The following is a 13,115-nucleotide window of genomic DNA, read 5'->3' on the forward strand; positions in this document are numbered from 1 at the left end:
AGTATAACAGACACAAAGAAAGTGGACTGCAATTAGAGTAAACCGCTAGAATGCATTCAAATCAATCCCACCACCCCCAAATCTAGCCCCCACTATACCAGCGTTATTCTCTGAATCCCACACCACCCCTAAATTGCTTTTCAAAAAATAAAAGTCCAGTTTCTGTTTACCATTTTGATTGTAGAAATCACTATCTGTAGACAGGTAGTAGTCTGAGAAATATATAAAACAATCTACATATCCCAGGTGATCAGCCATTTGCACCTTCTCTACACAATCCTCAGATCAGACCTGTTTTTGTGTAAGGCAACTGGCTGCAGCAGGAGCCCTCCCCAACTGCTGTGTTTACAATTGGAGACTAGACTCAAAGCCCCACCCCCTCAGGAGTCTACCAGTTAAAAATGGAAGGCTCTCTCTGCAAAATTTCTACAAGACAAAACTGCTTGACCCAAATAACGATGTGAACGGAGCCTAGCTGCAGTAAATGCCGATCTAAGAACGAGACCAAAGTGAGGTCACCCAATTTAGTTTAAAGTCCCATCACGGCATTTAAAGAATGATGTAAAACTATCACAGTAATAAATTACACCACATCATAACGCCGTTTATTCTTTATTGCATAAAACAGATGACAAATTTCAGATTTTTTTTATATCTGAAAAAAATAGAATTCGCTAGAAGCAAAATGAATAAGTTCAAGCTGTCTTTAAAGGGGTTGTCCAGAAATACATTTTATTTCTATTCTAACTTAATTGGACATATATAAGTAACTTTCTAATATAGTGTCTATTTACCTCTGGTTTCGTTACTTGGTTCTGATCCCAGGGTACATTTTTTATTTCCTGTGACGTTCCGTGTCTTTGCTCAGCCATCCCTTCCGGCTGAAGAAATGCACGGCGCGTCATTAACTACATTTCCAGGCAGCGGGTCGGCCGGATGTTTCATGATCTCTTCAGCGCTCCGCCTCCTCTGGTCCCGCCGCTAGTAAACATAGTTGATGAAGCGCCGTGTCTCTACACAGCAGGAAGTACCGGCTGAGCAGACACGGAACGTCATCAATCATAGTACACACCACCTCCTCCTCCTGTCTCGTCGTCCTTGCCACCTCCTCCTTCACTCTTAGAGCTCCCGCACTACCTGTAAAGGTAGCAGATGACACGCTGTGCCTCCGTTCAGCCGGACCTTCTGGATGATCAAAGACACAGAGCGTCATCTCTCCTAGTACATGCCCCCTGCTCCTTCTACTCCCTGATGTAGGAGGGACAACATTGTTGATCCTCAATCTCCACACTCCCCGATGGTTACATAAAGACAGGGCTGATTACATGACCCCCAACATCCCTGTCTATTACTGTCATCCTCCCGGTATAGGATGATGGGGGAAAATATACAGGGATGTGGGGGCTATACACAGGGATTGATGGTGGTTATACACAGGCATGTTGGGGGTAATACATAGGAATGATGGCAGATAAATGATGGGGGTTATATACAGGGATGATGGGGGTTACATCATCCCTGTATATAACGCGTGTGTGCGTGTGTGCGTGCGTGCGTGCGTGCGTGCGTGCGTGCGTAGCTGGGTGACTGTAAGGGTATGTTCACACGCAGTGGTTTCAGATGTAATTTGGGCCGTTTACGCCTCGAATTACGCCTTAAAAACAGCACCATTACGCCTCCAAACATCTGCCTATTGATTGCAATGGGTTTTACGATGTTCTGTTCTTACGAGGCGTAATTTTACGCATCGCTGTCAAAATATGGCACGTAAAAAGAGGCCCGCGAAAAAGTGCAGGACACTTCTTGGGACGTTTTGGGAGCAGTTTTTCTTTGACTCCATTTAAAAACAGCTCCAATAACGTCCGTAAAATACGCCGTGAAAAATGCTAGTAGTTACAAAAACGTCTGAAAACCAGGAGCGGTTTTCGCCTGAAAACCGCTCTGTATTTTCAGACGTATTTTGCTAAGTGTGTAAACATACCCTAATTAGAGCAGGGAATGACCGGTGAACATAGAGGGGCGTGGCAGTATGCAAATAGGAGGGAGGAAGGGGAGGATGTAAGCGGTCTCCTCAGATGCAGCAAGGGATCATGGGTATGGTGGGTTACAAGACGGGAAACAGCCAGGACCAGAAGCATGGGATGTGAACAAGCAGAAAGAGCAGCAGTGACAATGGCGATCAAACAAACTGGATAGACAGTATGTAGGGGGTTTTAGGGAAGACAAACTATGGCTGGGGACACTTTTTATAAAATATTTTTTCCCTGAACAGCACCTTATACCCTGCTTGGGTTTTGGAAGAATTTTTACACTTTTAAATACACAAATAAAACATGAGCTATAAAAAAAATATTCATACTATACCCCCATATCAATGTATATTTAAAGTAGACACTTATATTGTGAAAAGGTCAGCCAGAACGTTACATTTACGCACTTTATATAAAAAAAAAAAAAAAGAAACACTAAAATTAAATAGATTAAAAATTAAATTTACTCTTTGCCAAAAGCCTGATCTTCTAAAGATAAACGTTTAAGATGTGTAGAGAATAGAAGCCACTTCTGCCTTAGGCCTCATGCACACGACCGTAATGGTTTTTACTGTCCGTAAATACGGATCTGTAGTCATCCGCATATACGACACCGCGTCCGCAAAAATGGTCCGTAGTGCATCCGTATTTATGAATCCTCAAAAAAAAACAAGGTGTACTAAGGTAACCCCCTGGCATCGCACAGCAACGCTTCCGCAATTAGACTGCCACTGATCCACCTCCGCAGTCATCCGCAACTGCGGAAGTACCCATAGACTTCTATGGGGTGTTCGTGACACAATTGTGGACATTCACACAGGTTTATTGCAGGCGGAAAAAAACGGGAAGAAAAAAGCATGACGCTCCCGCCCTTCACTTCAAGAACAGCGCCAAAAAAACCTGAACTAGCCCTTAGTCATCTGTGTTAATGAAAAAACTATTAGATTTTTTTTAACATTTTATATTTCAGGCTTAATGTTGGTTTATTAAACGTGTAAAAATTGTCACAGCAGCAAAAGTCTTAAAAGGATCAACTTATAAACAAGTATTCAAAAACAGCCATGGAGTATTTCTGCGCGGAAGATTACAGTTTACAGGGCAGGTAAACATTTGCAGACAATGTTTTTCACCATTTTTTTTTTTTTTTTAGACACTTTATTTTTTAAATCAATTTCTATATTGGTTTGTTCGATAAAGGGGATCTAAAGACCAGATTTACAGTCCAGAGTCAATAGATTTTATTGCTGGGAATAGGCCAAACATAAAATAGGCACCAACAGGGTCAAGGTCACCAACCAGAAATACAAAATATCCTTTATCAAGTGGGACAAAAGGGGCAAATCATCAGATCGCTATCATAAAGGTGACACCCCCCCCCCCCCCCCCACCCCACGAGGACTAGCGGTACAAACCTATCAAGACGTTTTTGTTGTTTTACCACTTCTGGATCAACAATGGACAGTTAGGAAAGTCAAGACATCAAGTGTAAAAAAACAACTCCCCAAACAGTGACCCAAAAAATGTACTTGGAACATACAAAAACATTCTATAAATTCTTTAACTATCAAGTACAAAAATAAATTTTTCATAAAAGGCACAGTCACATTGTAGCAGGATAACAGACCCAGGTAGGGGAGCACCAGGTCAACTCGAAGTACCAAAGTTACAAAAGTTAAAGCGTTTTCTTAAAGCTGACCCGTCAATCAGACCAGTCATGAAAAGTCCAATCAGTGGTGGATCGGCAACTGGGACCTTACTAATGTGGGCCAGGACTGGCTCTTATTGGGTCAGTGTGGTCCCAGCTGCTGGATCTTCACCGGTCTGAACTTCGGACACAACTGTGAATTTTTTGCGTTGCGTTCTACCAAGGTCTAGGATAAATCATAGCACTGGCCACTAAAAAAGTCATACTGAGTCCTGGAGGTGTCCGGCTGAGAGATGCGATATTCCCATCATACACCACACACAACCTCTCAGAAGCTCAATAGTTATCAGTTTCTAATTTTTTTGTTGACTGGTTTAACAGGGGTCAGTTCTTCCTCATCGTCATCCTCATCATCGTCGTCGTCGTCCTCATCATCATCATCCTCTTCAGAATCGAAGTCTGTAGGTCCTGCAACGCAAATAGATTTAATGAAAATGAATCTGAAAAAATTAAATAATTTAAATCAAGTTTTTTTTAATGTGAATATCCCTTTAAAAACAAGTCGTGAATTATTGCAGTTCTCGCACTGGTCGTTAGAGTAGTAATAATACGCTGACATTTCCAGTTTTCTGCAGCTCACTTGTCAGCTTTGCTGTATAGAATGGGACAGAATGAACAGAGTCAACTTATTACTTCCCTTCCATATAATAAGAGCTCTATTGTATTGCCAGAGTCCTAGATAAAGCAGGATAGAAGCACACAAGATAGGCAATAAATAAATGATATGTTCAGGATCCAGCCTGGGACTTATTCGGGGAACGAGAGTCTGTGCAGAACTCCTATGAAATTCAATAGAGAGGGCTGTGTGACTAGAATGCGGCAACATCGAATGTCACTCATGTTGCATTACTCTATCATAATGCAGAATGAATGAAGTGCCCAGTGAAGTAGCTGCTTCTCCTTGGCAGAACTATCTGAAATCAAAAGCAGGAGACCACTGAATCTAAGTGAAGAGATCCTGTTCATGGAAGATTACAGTTTGCACAGGGTTAGAAACCGGCAGACAAGCAGCTGACCCTCCCACAGGAAGAGACAGGTAGGTGCAAATTTTAGCATTTAAGTTCTGTAAATAGAGATCGAACAGGTAAAAGTTGACTACGGGAGATTCTGCTCTTACCAACTACGATTTGTCCAGCGATATGAACTGGACCAGAGCCGGTCTTGAGGCGAAACGTAACTGGAGGCTGAATTACAAAGTTGTCCAGGTTCACCTAAGAAAAGAAAATAAATCAATAAGAGGAGTCAATTTTATAGCCAATGATTCTGGCCAAAGGCTCCAGTCACTACAGATTCCTCCGTTTCTTTTCATGGTGACTATCCGGTTCTATAGGAGCGTAGTAGATTACTTAAGGGTCCTGTTTTACCCGTTGAGGACCAGAAAAACGTTTATTCTTTGTTTAGTGCAGCGGTACGAGGCTTTGTTTTTGGCGGGACAAGTTGCACTTACCGTCCAGTAAGTCTGACATCTGAGTATTTGAGGGTATTGGAAGAGATGAACTGCAAAAGTATGTAGCAGATAAAAGTCTAATTACCGATACCCAGCATGGACTCATGGAAAACAGGTCGTGCCTAAATAACAGGCTCGGTTTCTACGAGGGGGTAAGTGCAAGTCTGGATGTTGGTCACGCGGCTGATGTGATTTATTTGGATTTTGCTAAAGCATTTGATTCTGTTCCACACCACAGGCTTGTTCTGAAGCTACAGACACAGGGACTGGGGGAACGTGTATGAAAGTGGGTAAAGAATGGGTTAAGGGACAGTAAAGAGTCGCCATAAATGGAACTTACAATGGGCTGAAGTCAGCAGCGGGGGCCACAAGGATCGGTGTGAGGCCCAATTCATTTTAATCTCTTTATTAATGACCTTGTGGATGGGATTGATAGCAAGGTGTCAGTTTTTGCTGACGATACAAAGCTTTGTAGGATACTTAAATCTCCGCTAGGTTTTAAAATATTACAGTAAGACCTAGATAAGCCGCAGCATGGGCAAAAACATGGCAGGTGAGATTTAACCCGTTAGTGACCGGCCCATCGTGTTTCTACGTCGGTCACTAACGGGCCTTATTCCGATGCCATAGACTTTTTACGTCGCGGCATCGGAATAAGTAAACAGAGCAGGGAGCCGTGAAATCTCCCTGCTCTCAGCTACTAGAGGCAGCTGAGGGTTGGGGGCGTCCCTGCTCTGCCAGGTGAGATCGATATTAGTATCGATCTCACCCGTTTAACCCCTCAGATGCGGTGCTCAATAGCGAGCACCGCATCTGAGTGGTTTTGGAGGGAGGGAGCTCCCTCTCTCCCCCACCGACACGATCGCCGAGTGTCTGTCTCTCTAATGGCAGCCGGGGGCCTAATAAAGGCCCCCAGGTCTGCCTGTCATGAATGCCTGCTAGATCATGCCGGAGGCCTAGCAGATGCCTGTCCGTTTTAAACGGACAGGCATAATACACTGCAATACAAAAGTATTGCAGTGCATTATAATAGCGATCGCAGAATCGCATATTATAGACCCCTAGTGGGACTAGTAAAAAAGTTTTAAAAAAAAGTTTAAGTTAATTTAAAAAAAAAAAAAATTGAAAAAAAATGGAAACCCAGCTTTTCCACTTACAAAATGCTTTACTATTAAAAAACCAAAATAAAGTAAAAAAGTTACACATATTTGGTATCGCCGCGTCCGTAACGACCCCGACTATAAATCTATTACATTACTTAACCCGCTCGGTGAACGCCGTAAAAAATGTAATAAAAAAACTATGGAAAAATTGCTGTTTTCTGTGAATCCTGACTTTAAAAAAATGTGATAAAAAGTGATCAAAAAGTCGCATCTACTCCAAAATGGTACCAATAAAAACTACAAGTCGTCCCGCAAAAAAAAAAGCCCTCATACAACCGCATCGGCGAAAAAATAAAAACGTTACGGCTCTTCAAATATGGAGACACAAAAACAAATAATTTTGAAAAAAAAGCGTTTACTGTGTAAAAGTAGTAAAACATACAAAAACTATACAAATTTGGTATCGTTGCAATCGTAACAACCCGCTGAATAAAGTTATTGTGTTATTTATATCACACGGTAAACGGCGTAGATTTAAAATGCGAAAAAGAGTGGCGAAATCTCAGGTTTTTTTTCTATTTCCCCCAAATAAAAGTTAATCAATAAATAATATGTCCCCCAAAATGGTGCTATTAAAAAATACAACTTGTCCCGCAAAAAACAAGACCTTATACAGCTATGTCGACGCAAAAATAAAAAGGTTATAGCTCATGGAATGAGACGATTGAAAAACGTAAAAAATAGCTTGGTCATTAAAGGAACAGTGTCATCACAATTTTTTTTTTTAATATGTTAAAGATGTTAGTGCTTTATTAAAAATGTTTATATTTATTTGTTTGTGTGTTTGTGTTTTACTTTTTCTTATTTTTACACTTTTTCTTCCCTATGGGGGCTGCCATTTTTTTTTCCATTTCTGTATGTGTCGATTAACGACACATACAGACATGGAATACGGCAGCTACAGTCCCATAGGGACTGCGAACGGGGCCCGTTCCATCCACTAACATGTACGCCGTCTGTGTGGGAACTGCGCATGCGCCGCTCCCACACAGTCCAATTTGAAATGCGCGCCGTCCGGCGCCATTTTCCTGTGGACCGGAAGTCGCGGCCGGACAGTAAGATTACTACTTCCGGTCGCGGCTTCCGGACTTGTGCACTTGGACCAGCGGCAGCAGACGGAGCGGACGGGCCGGAGGGAGCCGCGGCGGCAGGAGCAGGTAAGAGATTTCTATGTATGTTCGTGTTTGTGTACGTTTACTACTGTATTTAAACCTTCTACACTGTGTGTTCGCTCAAAAAATGGCGACACACAGTGTAGGAGGTTAGACCGTTCAAACCCCTCGTTTATCCCGGCACTAGCCAGGATAAAGGAGGGGGGGGGGGATGCTGAGAGCTCACTAGAGCGAGGGCTTTTTACCCAATTTTGCAATGCTGCAATTTTGGGAATAGCTCCATCTAGTGACCAGCAATGGGAAATATTATAAATTAGAATTAATTTATAATATTTCCTGACTCGTGAAAAAAATAAAAAAAATTTGAACAATGTTTAATCACCTACACACTAAATGTTTAATTAAAAAAAAAACAACATGTTTTTCTGGCAACACATTCCCTTTAAGGTCTAAAATAGGCTGGTCATTAAGGGGTTAATGTTGATAAAGGTAAAGTAATGCACCTAGGACGCAATAATGGCATTAATTTATATACATTAAATGGAATAAAACTGGGGATAAAGGAAGAGAAGGACCTGGGTATTCTGGTAACAAATAAGCTAAGCAGCAGCACTCAATGTCAGGCAGCAGCTGCAAAAGCAAATAGGATTTTTAAAAAAAAAGAAAAAAAAAAAAGGATAAAACGCCCGGGATTCAAATGTAATATTACCCCTCTATAAATCCATTGGAAGGCCAAAAAAGGTGAGGTTGCAAATTATGTCATCAGCATGTAGCATAGCAATGCTTCGGTAAATACGGACGGTATATGGATGCACATCAGTAGCAGTCCGTATTTACGGAAGCGCCCATAGACTTCTATTGGAGAATCCTTGCCCTAATTACTGACAAGCATAGGACGGGTTCTATCATTTTTTTCAGCACAGACACCCATCAGTAAAAATACTGAGAGGTGTCCGAGGCCAATAGAAAAGAATGGGTCCGTAATTACTGATGAAAAATACTGTCATGTGCATGGAGCCTTAAAAGGGATCTTAATATGTATAAGTATATGTGTGGTCAATAGAGAGAACCAGCACATGATCTGTTGCTTCCGAGGACTCCACAAAGGACCAGGGGACACCCATTGCGTGTGGAAGACGATTCAGACATCAATATAGGAAAGGGTTCTTTACAGTTAGAGTGGTCAAACTATGGAATGCCCGACCCCAGGGGGTAGTGATGGCAGATACTAGGTCAGCATTTAAAAAAAGGCAAGATGATTATTTATTGACGAATGGCATTGAGGGTTATAATTAATCAAGCAATGAATGATGGGTAATTATTGAGAAAGGTTGAACCTGATGGACCGACGTCTTTTTTCAACCTATGTATATATTTTATTTGTATATTTTTATGTAATTCTGCTGCAGTTTTTATTTACGCCATACACTGATCACCACAAATTATGCTATACATTTCTTGTACAGGTTATTGCAGGTGGGAGAATAGCAAATGTGTCTATTTTATGACTGGACTTCAATGTTATTTATTTAAATGAAATACGGGTTTGTTATTATTCCCCATAGGTGGATCTTTAATGTTTTTTTTTTTTTAACTAGCATGTATTGGTATATATCTCTATGCAGGTATATTAGCCTGTGTACTAATAGTTCTGCTCTAACACCAAAGTCAGACAGTCCTGGGGTCCTTCAATGGATCCTGACCATACAAGGAGTTCCCTGTGAAGCTATCAAAGGGGAGACCCCTCCACCTCAATCGCAGCATATAAAGTGTTAAACAATGTTAGTGGGGCTGTGGCAGAGCAACGCAAGAGCTTGCACGCTCAGCATGAGTATGCCCATCATGGATGCGGCTACGGTCTGCTGCTAATTAACATGTGTCATGGGTCGGGAAGCTGTTAAATACAATTGCCATGTCACTGTGAAAAACTCACCCTTGTGCTGACCCCGAGTTACATCCTGTATTATACTCCAGAGCTGCACTCACTATTCTGCTGGTGGAGTCACTGTGTACATACATTACATTACTTATACTGTACTGATCCTGAGTTACATCCTGTATTATACTCCGGAGCTGCACTCACTATTCTGCTGGTAGTCACTGTGTACATACATTACTAAGGGTATATTAACACGGCTTATTTCAGCCGTTTTCGGGCCGTAGACGGCTTAAAATATGGAAGCTGAACGCCTCCAAACATCTGCCCAATGATTTCAATGAAAAAAACGCCCTAGTAAAATGAAGTTCATGTCACATTTTGGAGGTTTTTTATTGGGTCAATAGAAAAACAGCTCCAAAAATTGCTGTAAAAAAAAACAAAAACTTTAGTTTTCCGTGTGAACATACCCTTATTCTGTACTGATCCTGAGTTACATCCTGTATTATACTCCAGAGCTGCACTCACTATTCTGCTGGTGGAGTTACTATGTACATACATTACATTACTTATCCTGTACTGATCCTGAGTTACATCCTGTATTATACTCCAGAGCTGCACTCACTATTCTGCTGGTGGAGTTACTATGTACATACATTACATTACTTATTCTGTACTGATCCTGAGTTACAGCCTGTATTATACTCCAGAGCTGTACTCACTATTCTGCTGATTGCCAGTGGCGACAGTCAGATTGTTACTCCCCTAACAGCTTAGCTTAGTTCGTTTTACCTACATCACAAGGGGACACTTACCAGAATGTAAACCACCAGAGCAAGCTCTGTACAGACTGTAAACCAGCAGGAAACGCTGGGAGCTTTCAGCTATGCAGCCAGTAGAATTGTGAATGCAGCTCTGGAGTATAATACAAGGTCAGTAATGTATTTACAAAGTAACTCAGCTTTGTGTGTCTCGATTAAGGCGCAGACTTCAGAACATCACAGGTGTTTGCCATATCGGTTATTGGCGCAGATACTTACCATAGTCTGGCAGGACAGTTTCAGGGTAGCGATTGGCACAGTGATATCCTGGTCATTATGATCACGAGCTGTCACTTCCACCACGTTATACTCATCTTTAGCACCTTCCCCGAGGCTGATCTATGGGAAGGAGGGGGAAACGCATCAGTAACAATAAAAGTCGCAGCTCAGTGCTCCGCCAAAACGGAGACGGGCGCTTATTTCCGTAACTCTCATAGAAGTGCATGGAGGGAAGGAGCCGTGATCACGCGCAGCCACCGCTACATTAATTCGCCACCTGAATGAGTAAACCGGCTGGAAGGTGATCAGGTGACCCCCCGTTCTAGAGATAGGCAATACCAATAGTCTGGAAAATTAAGGATTCAGATGAGAAATTTTCTGTACCACTTGACAGGTCATGCTGGACCAGTGGCATCTCTGATCAGGTGTCAGCTGGGGAGTCACTTTTTTTGCAAAAGGGTGACCTCCTGTAATTAAAGTCAATTGCTTTTTAAAGAGAAATGCTTTTCAGGTTAAAGAGGCTCTGACACCAGAATCTCAAATCCCTATCTCCTATTGCATGTGATCGGCGCTGCAATGTAGAGAACAGTAACGTTTTTTTGTTTTTTTTTAAAGCGTTCATTTTTGGCCAAGTTATGAGCTATTTTATATATATGCAAATGAGGTTTGAAATGTCCAACTGGGCGTGTTTTTATTCGTATGTCCAACTGGGCGTGTTTACTTGTTTTACTAACTGGGCGTTGTGAATAGAAGTGTATGATGCTGACGAATCAGTGACCAATCAGCATCATGCACTCCTCTCCATTCATTTACACTGCACATAGTGTTCTTACTAGAACGATGTGCAGCCACATACACAAGGGTCCTGATAATGAATACACATGACCTCCAGCCTGGACGTCATGTGTATTCAGAATCCTGACACTTCTGAAGCTTTTCTGTGAGATTTCCAGCAAGGGAAACGAAATCTCGCGAGGAATTTTGAGGCAGATTTTGACCTGCCTGCACACTTTGCCGCATTTTTTTGCCCACGAGTGTCCTTTTCCGCTCGCTTCCCTGCCCCACTTCCTCCGCCTCCCATTGAAATTAATGGGAGGAGTTTCTGGCCGTTTCTTGGCACTGTTTCCGGTACAATTTCCACATTAAAAAAATAAATAAAAAAAAAATTGAACAGGGCCGTCGCACCAAAAACTGTGAAACGGATTAAGGGCTTATTCAGACAAGCGTATAAAAAGTTCATGCGACAGTTGTCTTTCTAACGACCGTCACGCGGCTGAAAGTATTTCTACGGGGCTGTTCACGCGGCCGTTGTTTTAACGGACCGGGTGAAGGGCCTGTGTATGAATAGGACATGTACTATTTTTGTCCGTTTTCACAGATCCCTCAATAGACTCAAATCTGAGGGATCCATGAAAATGGGTCCAACGCTAGCGCAACTTGGACGTAAAAAAACTGCAGTTTTTCACACACGCTCTTCTGAATACGGCCTAATAAATCTTTTGCGGACTAAAGGAAAAGGGGAAAAATTCTCAAAACCCAGCGATCCTTCAAGACTGGATTTTGTAATTCCATAAAACACAATTATTAGAATAGATCTTTTTACCAGCAGGAGTGACAATCGGGTGCAGTTTATGCTCATCTATTGGAAAACAACAATTTTGTGGCTCAGAGCATGCTGGGATTTGTAGTCTCCCTAATAGCTAGAGACACAGGCAGGGGACCAGGGTCACATCCAGGGGTGATGGTCACAATTAACCCCTGTTTCCCCACTCTTTCATAAGCTTAGCACATGTTTCCTAGGTCACTACAGGATTACAGCCTGCCCCCTACTGGTGGAGAATACATGAAGTACTTACAGTGCACAGGGATAGGTCGGGATCAAATTCGTCCTCATCATCCACCTTGAATGTGTAGAACAAGAACTTGGAGGACAGCTCACAGCCTGTGTTATACAGAGGAGAAACATAGAAATATGTATTCAGGAACCTGGGAAAGCTGGGTGACAGCCTGTATGGAAGCTGAACACCTGCAATATAGGTTGACACCCAGCTTTCCCAGACACAGCTGCAGTAGAATACCCTCCATTGCCTTGCATGCTTGGACTTGTAGTACCACAACAGCACAAACCCCCCCATTACCTATCCCCACTGCAAGCTAAGATAAATGCTAGGAGTTGTAGTCCCACTGAATGGTATAATTACCGAACATGTAGCTCTCCATGGCAGCGCTGAGACGCCCGTCCATCTGTTCTGGGAGATACGAAGTCATGCTGGATCCTGGAGAGCGGTAACACGTGGGTAAAGCTGGAGTTTGCGCTACCGGTATATGCCCGGAAGAGGAGGAGTCAGACGCGTGACGTCACTGCATAACATTTCGCGCCTAAGCTTCAAAACTCCCATATAGGCTCCGAGTAGGGAAGGGGCGGAACCAGCTTGGTGACGTCACTGCATCTCGTTACACGCCTGCGCATCTTCACTTTCTTATAAATTGAGGTCGGATCGGGCGGAGCCAATGGCGTGACGTCACATGGTTGGTATTTGGTATTTTCCCCCTTTTTTTGGGGGGCATTTTAGATGAGATTTTTCAGAATTGTTTACTTCTATCCAAATAATTAGAAAAAAAACACCAAACATTATTAGGTGTTGTAATAATAAAGGGGGAGATGTTCAGGGCGGTCCCTTCCCCCATGCAGCATGCGCTCCATTATGTGTTGAGGAATTTGGCGCTGGTTTAAACACGGAA

The 13,115-nt window shown here is 42.4% G+C and overlaps 1 protein-coding gene across 1 annotated transcript; it reads right to left on the reverse strand.

Moving 5' to 3' along the window:
• Nucleotides 1–583: 583 nt before the first annotated feature.
• Nucleotides 584–12,722, reverse strand: NPM3 (nucleophosmin/nucleoplasmin 3). Its single transcript, XM_075843000.1, has 5 exons — nucleotides 12,575–12,722; nucleotides 12,230–12,315; nucleotides 10,374–10,493; nucleotides 4,853–4,946; nucleotides 584–4,143 (listed from the first exon to the last, which is right to left on the reverse strand). The coding sequence occupies exons 1-5, from the start codon at nucleotides 12,639–12,641 to the stop codon at nucleotides 4,022–4,024; spliced, it is 489 nt and encodes a 162-aa protein (XP_075699115.1). The 5' UTR covers nucleotides 12,642–12,722; the 3' UTR covers nucleotides 584–4,021.
• Nucleotides 12,723–13,115: the final 393 nt, after the last annotated feature.

The sequence above is a fragment of the Rhinoderma darwinii genome, chromosome 11 (assembly GCF_050947455.1).
Source record: "Rhinoderma darwinii isolate aRhiDar2 chromosome 11, aRhiDar2.hap1, whole genome shotgun sequence".
Taxonomy (NCBI): Eukaryota; Metazoa; Chordata; class Amphibia; order Anura; family Rhinodermatidae; genus Rhinoderma; species Rhinoderma darwinii.